Here is a 15,000-nt window from a genome sequence, read left to right on the forward strand (position 1 = left end):
ACTTTTACCGCGTTCAACTTACCGCTACTACAAGCTTTCACTCCTACACCCCTCCCTCCCTTTCCCTTCCTTTGCCCTTATGCCCCTAACTCCGTCCCTCTCTTCTTCCTCCTCATCATCATCACTACCACTACTACTCTTCCTTTTCGTTCCTCTCTCACTCTCTCTCTCTCTCTTTCTCTCTATCTCTCTTTCCTCCCCTACGTGTTCTCTTCTCTCTACCTTACCCTTAACAGCGCGATTTCAACTTCGATAAACCGTGGCTGAGTTTGAAGTCCTCGTCGGTAAATTCGATTCGTTTGAACGTTTTACCTTATCTCGCGGTTTAGAACATGATTTCGTTTATTCGTTAGACGAGGGACACTTTATTCAAGCGAAAAATATAATTGTATTGGAGATGAGCTATTGATTAATGTTTTCTTTTTTTTTGTTTGTTTTTTTTTGTTTGTTTTTTCATTTTTTTTCCTCAGTTTTTCATTTTTCTTTGGATTTTTCTTTTCTTTCCTTTTTCTTTCTTTCTTCTTTTTTTCTTTTTTTCTTTTTTTCTTTTCTTTTTTTTTTTATCGATCTTGACAGAATTCTCGAGAATTTATAATATTAATGATTTTTTTTATATATGCACAGCTAATTTTGACACGACAATTAGTAAAAATGTTAATGGAGAATTTCAACTTGGAGAAATTCAACTTGGAGAATTTCAACTTGGAGAATTCAGTCTTGATTTGATGAATACATCCTATTTGTGGATTATTCATGGGTACACGTATTTGACTCGTTTATTAACTCTTTGGAGTTAAGTGAGTTAAAAACTGTCCCATCTTTTGCTGAGCTTTTTTTATCCATGCGGAGACATATTTTTTAATCTCACTTTGTAAAGTTGAAGTTACTCATAGTCGTACAGTTTAATATTTTATTTTATTTCGAATAATTGAAATGAACGTTATTTTCTTCATTTTTTTCATTATTTTTTTTTTATTTTTTTTATATTAAAAAAGAAATTCTGTGCAACTTGGATTTTCATTTTCTTTAAAAATCGTGCGCCTTAAGAAGTTAAAAGAAATATACGACATAGATGTCGAAGAAAATTCAAGATAAAATTAAAAAAAAAAAAATTCAAGATAAAATTCAAAAAGAAAATTCAAAATAAAATTCAAGAATTATTATCCCTTGTAACATATTTATTATATAATTGTATGGATTATCTAACGATATCAATTTCTTCAAATATACCTATATATATGGATACACGGAACATGATGATGCGTGTGTATATACAAATATATCTGTAATGTGTACCTCTACGTAAATATGCATATATACATACGTACATACATACGTACGTCTCTCTATGTACAAAAGAAGTACGATGAGGATCTTGAAATATTTCAATTTTTATTATCGATATGGAGAGATCGAAGATTTATATAGTCGAAGTTTACCATAAAGGGAAGACAAAAGTCAGACTAACATTCGCTATGGAATCTATGAAATTTTGCCGCAAAAGCTTTTGGTATATATTCTTACGGCATAGTGTCAAGAAAGATAGTAAGTCTTCGACTACTACAACGGCGACATCGACTTCCGGAAAAGAAGATATTGAATTCGAGAAGCGCGTGAATCATTTTTATCATGGGATTCTTTCTTTCTCTCTCTCTCTCTCTCTCTCTCTTTCTTTTTTTCTTTCTTTTTCACAGAGAATCCGCCACGAGTAAAGAAGAAGATCGTTCTCTCTCATCAAATATTCAATCGAAGTTTACAAAGCGTACGTTCGACGTGCATGAATCTCATTGCGTTTGTCTACCTTTTCTACTTTTCCATCCTTATCCCTCTTCTACCCCTTCCTCGTACCACTTTCGGTTATAAAACTCCAATTTTTACAAGTCGTTCGTTTCGCGCTTTCTTTTCTTTCTTTTCTTTTTTTTTTTGTGTTTTCGAATGACGATGTACGACGATTCGATCAATATTATTATTATTATTAATTTATGATAAGTATTTTGTAAAATAAATATTTTGCAAATGAATGAACGTATCTATATGAATGTTATTTTGATCGATATATAATAATTAAGCGTATTAAGTATTTCGATCTTGGTTGAGTCATTTATATTACATAATAATATTTTATTATAAATATTTAACATATCTGTTTAAGATACTGAAGAAATGTTTAAATATATGTAAGCTTAAATAAATAATAGCCTATTTTTTTTTTGCTTTTTTCTCCCTTTTTTTTTTTTTATCGAGTAGAAAAATCATTTCTTATAGATTGTTTTTGAACAATGACGAATGGAGAAACAATGAAACGAATTAATAAGGGAAAAGAGAAAATGGAGAGTTGGGAGGGAGGGGGAATAAAAGAAAAAAAAAATTGATCGGACATTTTTTTCATTATCGTGGAATCTTCTTTTTTTTTCTCTTTCTGTTCCTGTCCTTGCGCGCTTTTTTTTTTTTTTTAATTTCATATTCTTTATCGACGACGATGAACGAGATTAAAATTAGAAGATGAATGAAAAAAAAAGGGTCGATGAAATTGTAGCCTTTTGTCGTTGTTCAGTCACGTCGAGAAAATTTAAATAAATAACTTGAGGCTTCGCGGACGATTTTTCATCGATGCAACGAGACGTACAACATGCACACGTTGCATGTTATGTTTTTATACGAACGAATAGTCTCACACAATATTTTAATAGAAAAAGTATTAAAAAACATATATATATATATAATAAAGATAAAAATAATAAGAAGATTATTATGTCTAACATTTCTTCCTTGGCAATCTCATATTTCAATCATTTCCAAGTTTCAAATTATTATTAGACTAGCAATGTAAGTATACGGTATAAAATGATTGGAATATGACGAAGGGATATGAAAAATAATCAGTCGTTAAGTTAATTTAATTTTTCACATAATTATGTCAATAGTATTTTAGAGAGAATTTTTTTTATAAATCATATATATATATATATATATATATATATATATATATATATTTATTTATTTTGTAGAAGGTGAAAAATTGCATCGATTATTTTATTCAAAATTAGAATTTTATTTTGAAAAAGAGCTTCCTTGCACAAAAATACAGGAAAATTTCATAGAAATATGTAGCATTTAATATCATTTAATTTTGTCCTATGACATTTTTTTCGATCTCCAATCCTTTCAAAGACATAGCTCGCCCCAATTCCGTGGAACACCATATATATATATATTTTTTTTTATTATAATATATTACATTAATATATTATATATTAATTCATACAATTACGTATAAATTAATTCTGTCATTTTTATGTTGAAATATGTGGATATGAAAAGTACGAAGAATAATTACATTCTATAGCATGTATGAAAAATTATACGAGCGATACTTTACTTAGACTTTTTTTTATAATTCATTTAATTCTATATCATCATCAGTTCATAGTCATTTATATACTTTGTCATTTATTCCGTTATTTTTAAACTATTCACAAATACCGTATGAAAGTATTATATAATGCCTTAGTATACTTACGTACGTATTTACGTATGTATGTAGATACATATGAGGACGAATAGAGATTTTCCTTTCCTTTTATTTTTGAAAATAAAAAAAAAAAGAAAAGAAAAGAGTTAATGAAATATTAAAGCCGAGATCTCTGTCTTCCTCATCTTACTCTGACGAAACGAGACTTTCAACGAATCAGTCTTTTTAAATAACGCGAGGACACGGAAGCCCAGAAGTGAAGAAAAATTAGAAATAATAGCGAACAGTTTGCCGACGTCTGGCTTATGGCGACGTAATTTTTGCTCTATCGTCGTCATTCTCGAATACTTAAATACGTACCTGTATATATGTATACATGCATACATACATACATACATATATATATATATATTCCAGTTACCTATGTATATAGTTCATACCTGCGGCAATACGTACATTGGGCTCAAAAATGGCACGCGAGTTTCGCATTCTCTCGTGGTTATTTTTCTTCGTTTGCGACAGGGACTAGAAAAAAGTACGCTTGAGTAAAGGAAGAAAAAAAGAAAAAAAAAAAAAGAAAAAAAAGAAATTTTGTACTACGACGAGGTTAAAAATTATTTTCCACGTAATCCCTCCTAGTTACCACCACAGTGAACAGACAAAGGTCTTCTTAAATTTCAAACTCCAATTCCATGGAAAATTTTTTATTATAACTTTACTTATTTTATTCTATTTAATTTTTTCTTCTTTTTTTTTTTTTTTTCTTTTTTTACTAATTTTTTAATGCTTTACCTCTTCTTTTACTTTTCAGCGTAACAAATACATGCACAGATACATATCTTGTACGTTTGAGCACGCACGCTTATGCAGTGTGATTCGTTTACATGAAAACGTTCGAACATCTCATGACATATGAGCGTGTTAACGTTTGAATATATGGAGAAAAGAGAAAAGAGAAAAGAGAAAAAAAAAAGAAAAGAAAAGAAAAAGAGAAAGTTCATTGGAAAACAGGAAAATGAGATCTTTTATTATTTTTTTGGTTTTTTTCTTTTTTTCTTTTTTTTTTTTTTTTTTTATATTTCTCTATACCACTATACCACCTACTTTGCTCTTTGAACATTGTGAACGTTATAAATTATTCCTGGCAAAATTACGGCTCATAATAATTTTGAATATATCTTTTTTCGAATGAAAAGAAAGACGAAAAAATCGGAGAGAAAAAGCATTTGCACCGGGGGTTTTTTTTTTTCTTCTTTGACGTGTGCGAAGTATAAGAAGAACAAAAAAAAACAAAAAAGAAAAAAGAAAAAGAAAAAAAAGTAAAAGAAAGAAAACGCCGTGCTTGATTTTCTTTCTTTTTCTTTTCTTTGTTTATTCTCTTCTTTCTTTCTTTTTTTTTTCTTTTTTATTTTCTTAATTTTTATTTTTACAGACAAACGAGCCGATGAACGGTGAAGTATTCTTTTGGATGTCGCTTTTGTTTTTGTTATTGCTATAATTGTTGTTTGTTGGGTGAATCAAATGAAAACGAAGACAGGCGCTCCCTCGTATATGAAATCATTTTAGAATCGATTTGTTTTTTCATTTCTTTTCTTTTTTTTTTCTTTTTTTTTTTTATATTATCTTTTCTTCTTTCTTTTTTTTTTTATTTTCTTCCATTTATCTCTCCGTCCGTTTTTAGCAGTTTTTCTTCTTGCCAACTCTTTCGCTCATCGCATTACACGACGTGTAACGTCGTGTTTCACGTCAAAACCGAGAAGCCGGTTGCTTGCGAAAAGCAACGAGTCGATTCTTCTTTGTTAACGTGGAATGATCGCATTTGTTTCATTTCTGCTACAATTCTTGTTAGTGTGCTGAAGCGTAAAGGGTTCTGCGTTACAAAACTTAAATGTCACGCAAAAGTGAGTCATTCTTTACTATCATCACAAAATTTCAAGAAAACGAGACACAGGAGAAAGAAAGAGAGAGAGAGAGAGAGAGAGAAAGAGAGAGAGAGAGAGAGAGAGAGAGAGAAAGAGAGACGTAAATTTGATTTAAACCTGACGATTTGAAAATACATAAAAGTAAATTTACAAAAAGTTCATAAGTTAAATTGAAAATAAGAATTAAAATAATGATTTAAATTATTATAAAATTAGAATTGAAAGAATTTTTTGATCAAAAGTCAATCGATCGTTTTCCAAACGTTAATATCAATCATATCGGTAAAAAATAAACATATTTTTGAATTTGAAATTATAAAGAAATATATACATAATTAAGTATTTCATCATTCGCAATTTATTATATATACGAATTATAAATAGGAGATAATTAAGTATATCTAGTCATTAATAATCAACGTGCTTGTATATAATAAGTCGATAAATTAAAACACTCCTTCTTCGTAGGATAAATTATTCACAATTAATTATTCACTTATTATATATTTATAGTTATTTATATCATATCTTATATTAGAAATAAAAATGTATTCTCCCTCAAGCAAAATCGTTTAAAAAATATAATAATATCGATATGTAACTTACGATTGGAAGGTGTGTCAGGAGCTGCAGTTGCTGAAAAAAAGAAAAACAAATCGAGAGATTAGATAAGCTAAATATAATACAATAAAATATAATAAAACGATTATAATATTATATTCATTATCGATTGTAATTTTTTTAATCACTCGTTGTAATATTTACTTTAAAAAATATTTTTCGGAGATTTGTATTCAAACATTTCATTTTAATTGTAATTTACATGCATATACTTATATATAGATAATATATAAATATTCATATTGTATTTATTATTGATTGTAAATTTTTTAATTACTTCGTAAAATTTACTTGGACAAAATATTTTTTAAAGATTCACTTTCAAACATATCGTTATTATTGTAATTTCATTTTAAACTTTCTATGCATACACTTATATACAGATAATATATAGATAATATATAAATAAATGTATACGTATTTGTGGATAGAATATTTTTAATGTCAGTGTTCTCTCTCTCTCTCTCTCTCTCTTTCTCTCTCTCTCTCTCTCTCTCTCTTTCGTTTGATTAAATCGAATTAAATCGTCGATATCGACTTCAGCGTGACTAGCAATAGAGAAAAAGATCTTGAATTGAGAATCTCGAAGAAAGGCAGATAGATAGAGATAGAAAATGAGGAAAGAAAGATTGAAAAGAATCGCGAGTCTTATAACTTTCGTTTCTCCTTTTTTTTTCTTGTCTTTTTTCTTCCTTTCTTTCTTTCTTTCTTTCTTTCTTTCTCTTTTTTCGTGGGTGAGTATGAATCGTATTACACGAGGAGGAATACCCCTTCTTCTCTTCTTTTTCATCCTCTTGAACCATCCAAGACGTCGTTTCCTAATAAGCGAACCGTGTCGCGTCTACTTCCTTTCAGACACAGCCAACCGAACGAAAGAACGAAGAAAAAAGGAGCGAGCGAGATGGAGAGTTGTAAATGAGCGACTAAAAAGGCGACACGAATCTCGCGAATAGTAACGTCGAGACTGTGAATGACGAAGATGACGTTATTCCGAAGAACGAAAAGTATCCTTCTTCTTGTTCCTTTTCTTTTTCTTTTTTTTTTCTTTTACTCTTTTTTATTCCGTTCTTTTGGAAATCTTTTCACCAAAAGCATTTTTTATCAGACATATTTATCATAGAACGCTTATTGCTAGCTTTTCAAAATGAAAAGAACTCTTGTTGATTGCATATTATTTCTTCTTCTATTTTTTCAAAATTATTATATTATTATTTTTCTTATTATTATTTATTATTTATTATTTATTATTATTATTATTATTATTATTATTATTATTTTTCTTATTATTATTTATTATTTATTATTATTATTATTATTATTATTATTATTATTATTATTATTACTATTATTATTATTACTATTTATTATTACTATTTTATACAATTATACATAGAGAGAAAGATCGGATGATTATAATTTTATATAATTTAATAACGTGTAATATGACATTTCTGACTATTGGAAGAAGTTGTTTGGAAAAAAAAAAGAAAAAAAAAATGTTCTTGCTGGTTACACACTTTTTCAAAATTAATATTATTATTATTATTATTATTTCTATTGTTATTATATCATTATTTTTATTACTGATATAAAATTTATTGATTTGAAATTTATTATGAATATAAAATTATGTATTAATGAATGTAATCGATGATTATAATTTTCATAACTTCTAATAACATCTCTTTTTATTGAGAATATATAATTCCTACTGATTTATTAATGACATATTATACGCACTTCTTCTATTTTCAAAATAATAATAATAATTATTATTATTATTACTATTATTATTATTGATATCGTAGGATCATGTATAGAACGATAGATGATAATTTTTATAGTAATGCAGAATAACATTTTTATTTAACAATTTTAAACGATTAACAGTTGATAGCCAGGTCAGATTTGATAAAAAAAAAAAAAAAAATTCGACATCTTCTCGTTTCTATATATAAGGAAGAAGTAAATGAGCTTGTCTCTTTCGTAGTATACGCACATGTACATGTTAAAAGTGAAAGAAAGTCAGGTAGTTCGGTTCATTTTTGACCTACTTGGAAGATGCGAACCATCTGTATCTATCTCTCCTACCAGACCCTCGTTAACTAGGCTGGTTAAGGGTGAAAAGTGGGCCAGATTACTTTTCCAAGCTTTCTACCACCTATTTCCTTCATCTCTCTCTCTCTCTCTCTCTCTCTCTCTCTCTCTTTCTCTTTCTCATTCTGTCTCTGCTAACAGATTTCTTCTCCCTCTCTTTCTCTTTCTCTCTGTCTCTCTTTTTCTCTCTCCTTCCTCTTTCCATCTTTTCTCTTTTTTTTTTCTTTCATTTTTTTTTTTTTTTTTTTTTTTATAATCCCGACTTCTTACTTTAAATCCCTCGACAAGATCCTCTACTCGAGTCATTCCTTTCGAATTTTCCACGTTTCAGATAAACTAGAGGAATCTCTTTAATCTAACATTATTTTCATTCAAAGGCATACAGATTTTCATCGAAAGTTTTTCCTTATGGACGAATAAAAATACGTTCTGGGATGTAGACGAACATAGAAAGAGAGAAAGAGAGAAAGAGAGCAAGAGGGACAGAGGAAAAGAGGGAGAGAAGAAAAGATATTTTTATGCGATTTTCATATTTGTTTTCAATTATTTTCTTCAATTTTTTATTTCTCTTTTGTTTTTTTTTCTTTCTTTCTTTTTTCTTTCGTTTTTTTTTCTTTTTTGTTCATTCATCCCTTTTGAATTAAAATCTTTTATATTCATCAACCACACAATTATCCTAGTTATAAAAGTACTTCGAACGAGACGTTCTTTACGTCAATATGAATTCTTCATTGTCCCATGAACTATAGCTATGCTATATTATTACCAGTTACGAACTATTGTTTTTACATTCAAAGCATATAATTAATCTTTCGTTTCGTGTTTATGAGATTTCCTACGACACATAGATCGTTATGTGTTTTATGAGTGAACGCAGAATGGAATAAAAAATCGATGAGAAATCGGTAAAAAAAATCGTTTTTGTCTCACTCTCTTCCTCTCTCTCTCTCTCTCTCTCTCTCTCTCTCTCTCTCTCTCTCTCTCTCGTTATATTCATCGATTCGTTGATACAGTTTTTCTTTCTCTCTCCTCTTTTTTTTCCCCCATTACCGATAGTTTCCGCGTATCTCGTTTTCTCGTTACCCGCATCGGCTAACGCATATATTGTTCTTCATTTAAATCTAACGTTAATTACTTGGACCCCACCCCCGTGCATTGCCCTTTCTCTCGTGTTTCTCGTGTAATTAAAAAAAAAAAAAAAAGAATAATAATAAAAAATTAAAAATTAAAAAAGAAATAAAAAGAAAAGAAAAAGTAAAATATAAAAAATATAAGATAAAAGAAGAAATGAAAATGAAGAAGAAGGAAAGGAAGGATAGAATGGGAAGGGAGGGGGAAAAAAAAGAAGAAGAAATTAGATAAAGGGAAGAAAACGAACGAACCAAAGGAAAAAAAGAAATAAAAGAATATACGAAGAAGTAATTTTTTAACGTCACCGCCACGCCAGCCATCGCCTTCAACTAATTTTCCCTTTTTCGATCCGCCCTTTTCTTCTCTTCTCTTCTCTTCTCTTCTCTTCGGTCGTTCTTTAATTGCCTTCGTCCCTCGAGTCTCCCTTTAAGATTTACGCATCGCGTCTTTTTAACGCCACAGAATATCTTTTCATTTCCCTCCAACAAGATTTATGCTATTTGCGTGAATTTTTTTCATTAAATATCGCGGACTCGTCCATTTCTCTGTCGTCGTTCGTCCATGTGCGTGTACGCGAAAATAAGGATAACGGGAAAATTAAATTATTCACTAGTTCTTGAAAAAAAGAAAAAAAAAAAAAAGAAAAAAAGAAGAAAGGAAAAAAAAAGATATAGTAGAAAGTTAGAGTACCAAAATTTCGATCGATCACGAATCGAAATGGTTATTATCGCATTACGTTACGTTACGTGACATATACCTCCAGTTAGATGAACAGTTCGATAAAAAAAAAAAATATTCGATCGACGAGAATCTCGTTCCTACGGATTGAATTCTCGATTCCACGACGACTGGATACGTCCAATCGCATTTTCAACACGACCGAAGAATCCGATTTTGAAAAATTGTAGTGGCGCCGGACGAATTCATCGATCGGAACGAATTTCGCCTTTATTTGTTTCTTTTTCTTTCTTTCTTTTTCTTTTTTTTTTTTTTGTTTCATCTCTTTCTCGTTCATCTCTCCCTTCTCCTTTTCTTGCACGTATATTTTTTGTTTTGTTTCATGCTTAATCGATCGGATTGTATGTTTAGAAATTTCGTCGATCATTGACAAGTTCATTCGTCGACGAATACCCTCGCGCATTCCTTTTAATACCGAAAAGATCCTTTTAACATTATTCAGATTGTTATCTTACGTATAACGAAATTATATATATATATATATATATATATATATATATATTAGGTGGACCGGAAAGTAATGTTGTTTCTGCGCATGTCGATATTTGATTGTGATTAAAAATAAAAACTTGTTAAAAATTTATTCATTTGAATTTAATTTAAGAAAGCGACATTACTTTCCGGTCTACCTAATATATATATATATATATATATATATATATATATATATATATATGTAGGTTCATATAATGCTATATGCGTTAGAAAATCATAATAATGTTAGTTATAGTAATATTATTCGAAAGATATGCTGTAATATTTTCATCGTCAAAATGTTTCTCCTAGTCGAATGTTTGAATTATGTATAGTAATTATTCGATGCATTGAAAGCTTTAACTAATAGAACTCATTGCTTCTTCCATATACTTCAACAAGCGGGTTGATTATACGCTTCTTCCCTAATTAAGCTTAACCTTTTACATATATACATACACATACTCATTCTCTCTCTCTCTCTCTCTTTCTCTCTCTCTTTCTCTTTCTCTTTCTCTCTCTCTCTCTCTTCTTCATTTCCATCAACATTTTCACTATCATCGCCGTCTCTTTCCCATCTTCGAAGTTCTCCTTCTCCGGACTTCTTCGCGTGCACAGACCGTAAATAAAACGTGTTTCGCCGTTTCTCCGTCGCTAGCTCACCCTCCTTTACCAACAGCCAACTCTCTCCAGAGCATCTTTTCCCTTTTGCTAGAAGAACCGTCAGTTGCATTTCGACGAGAGATATTTCTCACAGACCGCTCGTGAATTTCTTCTTCGCAATTTCTTCATATTATTCTCTCTCTCTCTTTCTCTCTCTCTTTCTCTCTTTCCTCTCTCTCTCTCTTTCTCTCTCTTTCTCTATCTATCTATCTATCTATCTTTTTAAGGTAAAGCAAGAAAGAAAGAAGATACGAAAGATTTTGCCTCTTTCCTTTTACAACTTCCCCCCTTTATACGTCATATAGTGCATTCTTTTTTACTTTCCCTCTCCCCTCTCGCTCTCTTTCTCTCTTCCTGTTCCTCTTTCTCTCTCTTTCTTCTTGTTCTTCTTCTCTCTCTCTCTCTCTCTCTCTGTCGCGCGCGCGCGCCCTTTAATGCCTTCTGCCATATATCCTTCTCTCTCTCTCTCTCTCTCTCTCTCTCTGTCTCTTGTACTTTCATGCCTTCTATCATATATTCTTCTTTCTCACTCTTTCTCTTTCTATTTCTATTTCTATTTTTCTTATTCTCCATCCTTTTTACCTTCTCCACCGCCTTTCGTTGCTCTGTCTCGCCTTTATATCCGACTTCCGTCGAAAGAACGATTTTACGTCATGGATTTACGGGGCTAATAAATCACCGCGAATATTTTCGAATCCTCTCGAAAGTACCAGTAAGATACTTTTTCTTCTACTTTTTCTCTCTCCATCTCTCTATATCTCTATCTCCCTCTCTTTTTCTTTCTTTTTTCTTTCTTTCTTTCTATCTTCTTTTTCCTTCTTTCTTTCTTTCTTTCTTTCTTTCTTTCTTTCCTTGTCGATCTATCTTACATCCTTGCCTCGTTCTATATTCATTTATATTATTTTCCCATAAGTTCGCGACATCGAGAGATACAAAATGATGTTATTGAATTGGAATAAATTTTGAAATTATTCAAACGAAAGTCGAAACTAATTGAACGATTTCTTTCTCTCTTTCCTCTCTCTCTCTCTCTCTCTTTCTCTCTCTCTCTCTCTCTCTCTGAGCGACAAAACGTTCGTTATCTTTGTTATTTTTTATTTTTTTATTCCTCTAACATGTCGGTATCTATATACGTATGTATAAGTTAACTGGAGCTTTTTTGAGCTTTAAAAAAAAAGCCAGAAAAAAGAGAAAGACATAGAGAATTGTTCGATCCATTTGAATTTCAATTTGTTCGAAGTTACTTTACGTTAAATAAAATCTCTCCCTCTCCTTCTCTCTCTCTCTCTCTATTTCTTTCTTTCTTTCTTTTATGATGAACTTGCGGTGGTTAGTAAAAGAAAGAAAAATATTCTTTGTAGGACATTCAATCGGATAGATACGAGTAATTTGCATGTACACAAGTGTTTATATTCTTTCTAAAGGAAAGAGAGAAAAAAGGAAGGGTATAGAGGAAAAGAGAGAGAGAGAGAGAGAACGGAAGGGTGAAGGAAAAAAGAGGCAAGCTCGAATTTCTCTGATGAAACAAGCCGAATGTCAACGATTTCTTTAAATCATTTTACAATAAACAAATCGACGTGGTTTTAAACAAAAGAAAGATAGAGAAAGTATCTATAATGGGAAATATATATATATATATATATTTGTGTGTGTGTGTGTATGTATGTGTATGTCTGACGGGGAGAGATAGAAAGAAGTGGAAAAAAAGGGTCAGGCAGCTTTTAAATTTTTCGATACATCCATCAACGAGATATCGAAACAAAATGGTTGCATCCATTAGTTATTTTCCTGTGTAGAAAATAATGTCAAAGTGGTGATATCGATCGTGATATCTCTATATAAATATATAAATTCTTTCGCATTATTTTGATGATTTTTCGTTCGAGTTATTGAAATACTTGCAATAAATTAAGAATTAAAATCCATTAACTATTTTAATTTGGATCCGGTATTATTGTATAAGCTAGGATCATTAATTGAATTATATTGTATTTTAATTTGATGAAAGTAATTTTAAAAGAGGCTATTTTGATCTTTTTTCTTTTTTTATTTTTCTTTTCTTTTTATTCTTTTTTTTTTTTTTTTTTTTTTTTTTTAATTCGTACGAACACTCATAAATTTTTCCTGTCGTCGGTTTTCTTTCGACGACGTTCGAATAATCTTCGATCATTGCGTGAAAGTCGGTGTATTGAGTTTTGAAGAGTTATTTTGTAATTAGCGTAGACGGCCGAGATTTTAGTGGATTGCCAAAGAGGATTCTCTCCGTTATGTTATTTGCTCATTACACGCCCGAAAACAGACGACCGACGGTGTTTGCATATTATAATGTATGTAAATGCCGAAGTCTCAGTTGGAGAAGTAAGATTGAGGTAGTAACATTCGTCCGTTCATTTCCTCTTGCTCTTGAGCTTGCGCTGTCTCTGTCTCTTTCGCTACCTCTGTCTTTGTCTCTGTCCTCTGTCTCTGTCGTTGTCGCTCGCGCGCACACATCGTAGGTTCTGATAAAATATTTGATTAACGGGGCTTCCTTAGATTCACTTATGTTGGGAAATAGTCCCTGGGTATGGGTACTCCGATGAAAAGAGATGGACCACTAAAACGAGAGAAAGAGACAGAGAGAGAGAGAGAGAAAGAGAGAGAGAGAGAGAGAGAGAGAGAGAGACAGAGGGAAATATATAGTAGAACTTATGCAAAAGCTCATATCAGAGATAGTAGAAGAAACAACGTGCCCTCCCTCCCTTCCTCCTCCTCACTCTTTCTCTCTCTCTCTCTCTCTCTCTCTTTCTTTCTCTCTCTCTTTATCTATCTATCTATCTATCTCACTCTCTCTCTCTCTTTCTCTTTCTCTTTTATAAAGTTCTCCTATGTAAATTTTCCGGTGAAATTGAAACACGTCGGTTTTACTCTCGACATAATGGATTCCTTTTTGAACTCTAACTTGTTTTCCGTGCTCACTGGCACGCAATGATCCTCGAAATGTGCCGTTAGTTCCATCGAAATGCTTTTTTTTTCTCCCGAAGAAAATTTTCCAAGTAGTAGAAGTCGCATACAATCTACATCGTATGCGGGTATATGACGTATGCAGGTTACATGACGTCATAAGAGATAAAATTTTACTTGATGCATACACGGGAAAGAATCTTATTTTTCCATTTTCCTTTCTTTCTCTTTTTTTATTCTTCTTCTGTCTTTTGGTATTCTTTTTTTTATTTTTCTTCTCCTTTTTTTGGTTTTCTTTTGTTTCTTGTTTTTGTTTTTGTTTTTTGTTTTGTTTTAATTAAACGATTCCGATTACGAATCCAATGAGAATCGTAGTTAACGCATTAACGTTGAGAGATCGTTAGAAGCTTTAAGAGACGCATTCGATTTATGATGTATCGTTAAAATAACGTCGCCGACAGTCTGTTCGTTGATCGTGTTTTTTACGATACTCGTATACGACAGATGAAAAAACAACACGATAGGATGATGATATAAAAAAAAAAGATAGATAGCTAGGTAGATAGATAGATAGATAGATAGATAGATAGATAGATAGATAGATGGATAGATAGAGAGAGAGAGAGAGAGAGAGAGAGAGAGAGAGAGAGAGAGAGAGAGAGGAAGGGAGAAGAAAAAAAAATGAATGGGATGACTCGCCAGCATACAATTTCTAGATTTCGAGGGAAAAATGTTTATCTCTTGCATCCCCGTCGAACCCTCTTGAAATCTGCTCGATGGATTTCGAGGCGGACCTTTCGAGTGACTCTCGAGACTCTTTATCTCTCTCTCTCTCTCTCTCTCTCTCTCTCTCTCTCTCTCCTGTCTCTCTCTCTTTCAAATTCCAAGCCGAGCCGAGCTGAGTCGTAACGGCTTCGGCTTTTATCGACGTATTCCTGATTC

At 31.2% G+C, this 15,000-nt stretch overlaps 1 protein-coding gene across 4 annotated transcripts in view; it reads right to left on the reverse strand.

Moving 5' to 3' along the window:
- The window catches only part of cmpy (crimpy), a 314,093-nt gene that overhangs the window by 85,198 nt on the left and 213,895 nt on the right, over window positions 1–15,000 (reverse strand). For all 4 annotated transcript variants that reach the window (XM_085655572.1, XM_035884245.2, XM_085655574.1 and 1 more), the window contains one exon: window positions 6,001–6,030. In XM_085655572.1, coding sequence (XP_085511698.1) covers window positions 6,001–6,030 — 30 coding nt within the window. The remainder of the gene's footprint in view (window positions 1–6,000; window positions 6,031–15,000) is intronic.

The sequence above is a fragment of the Vespa mandarinia genome, chromosome 3 (genome assembly GCF_050613455.1).
Source record: "Vespa mandarinia isolate Hongniang chromosome 3, ASM5061345v1, whole genome shotgun sequence".
Lineage (NCBI taxonomy): Eukaryota > Metazoa > Arthropoda > Insecta > Hymenoptera > Vespidae > Vespa > Vespa mandarinia.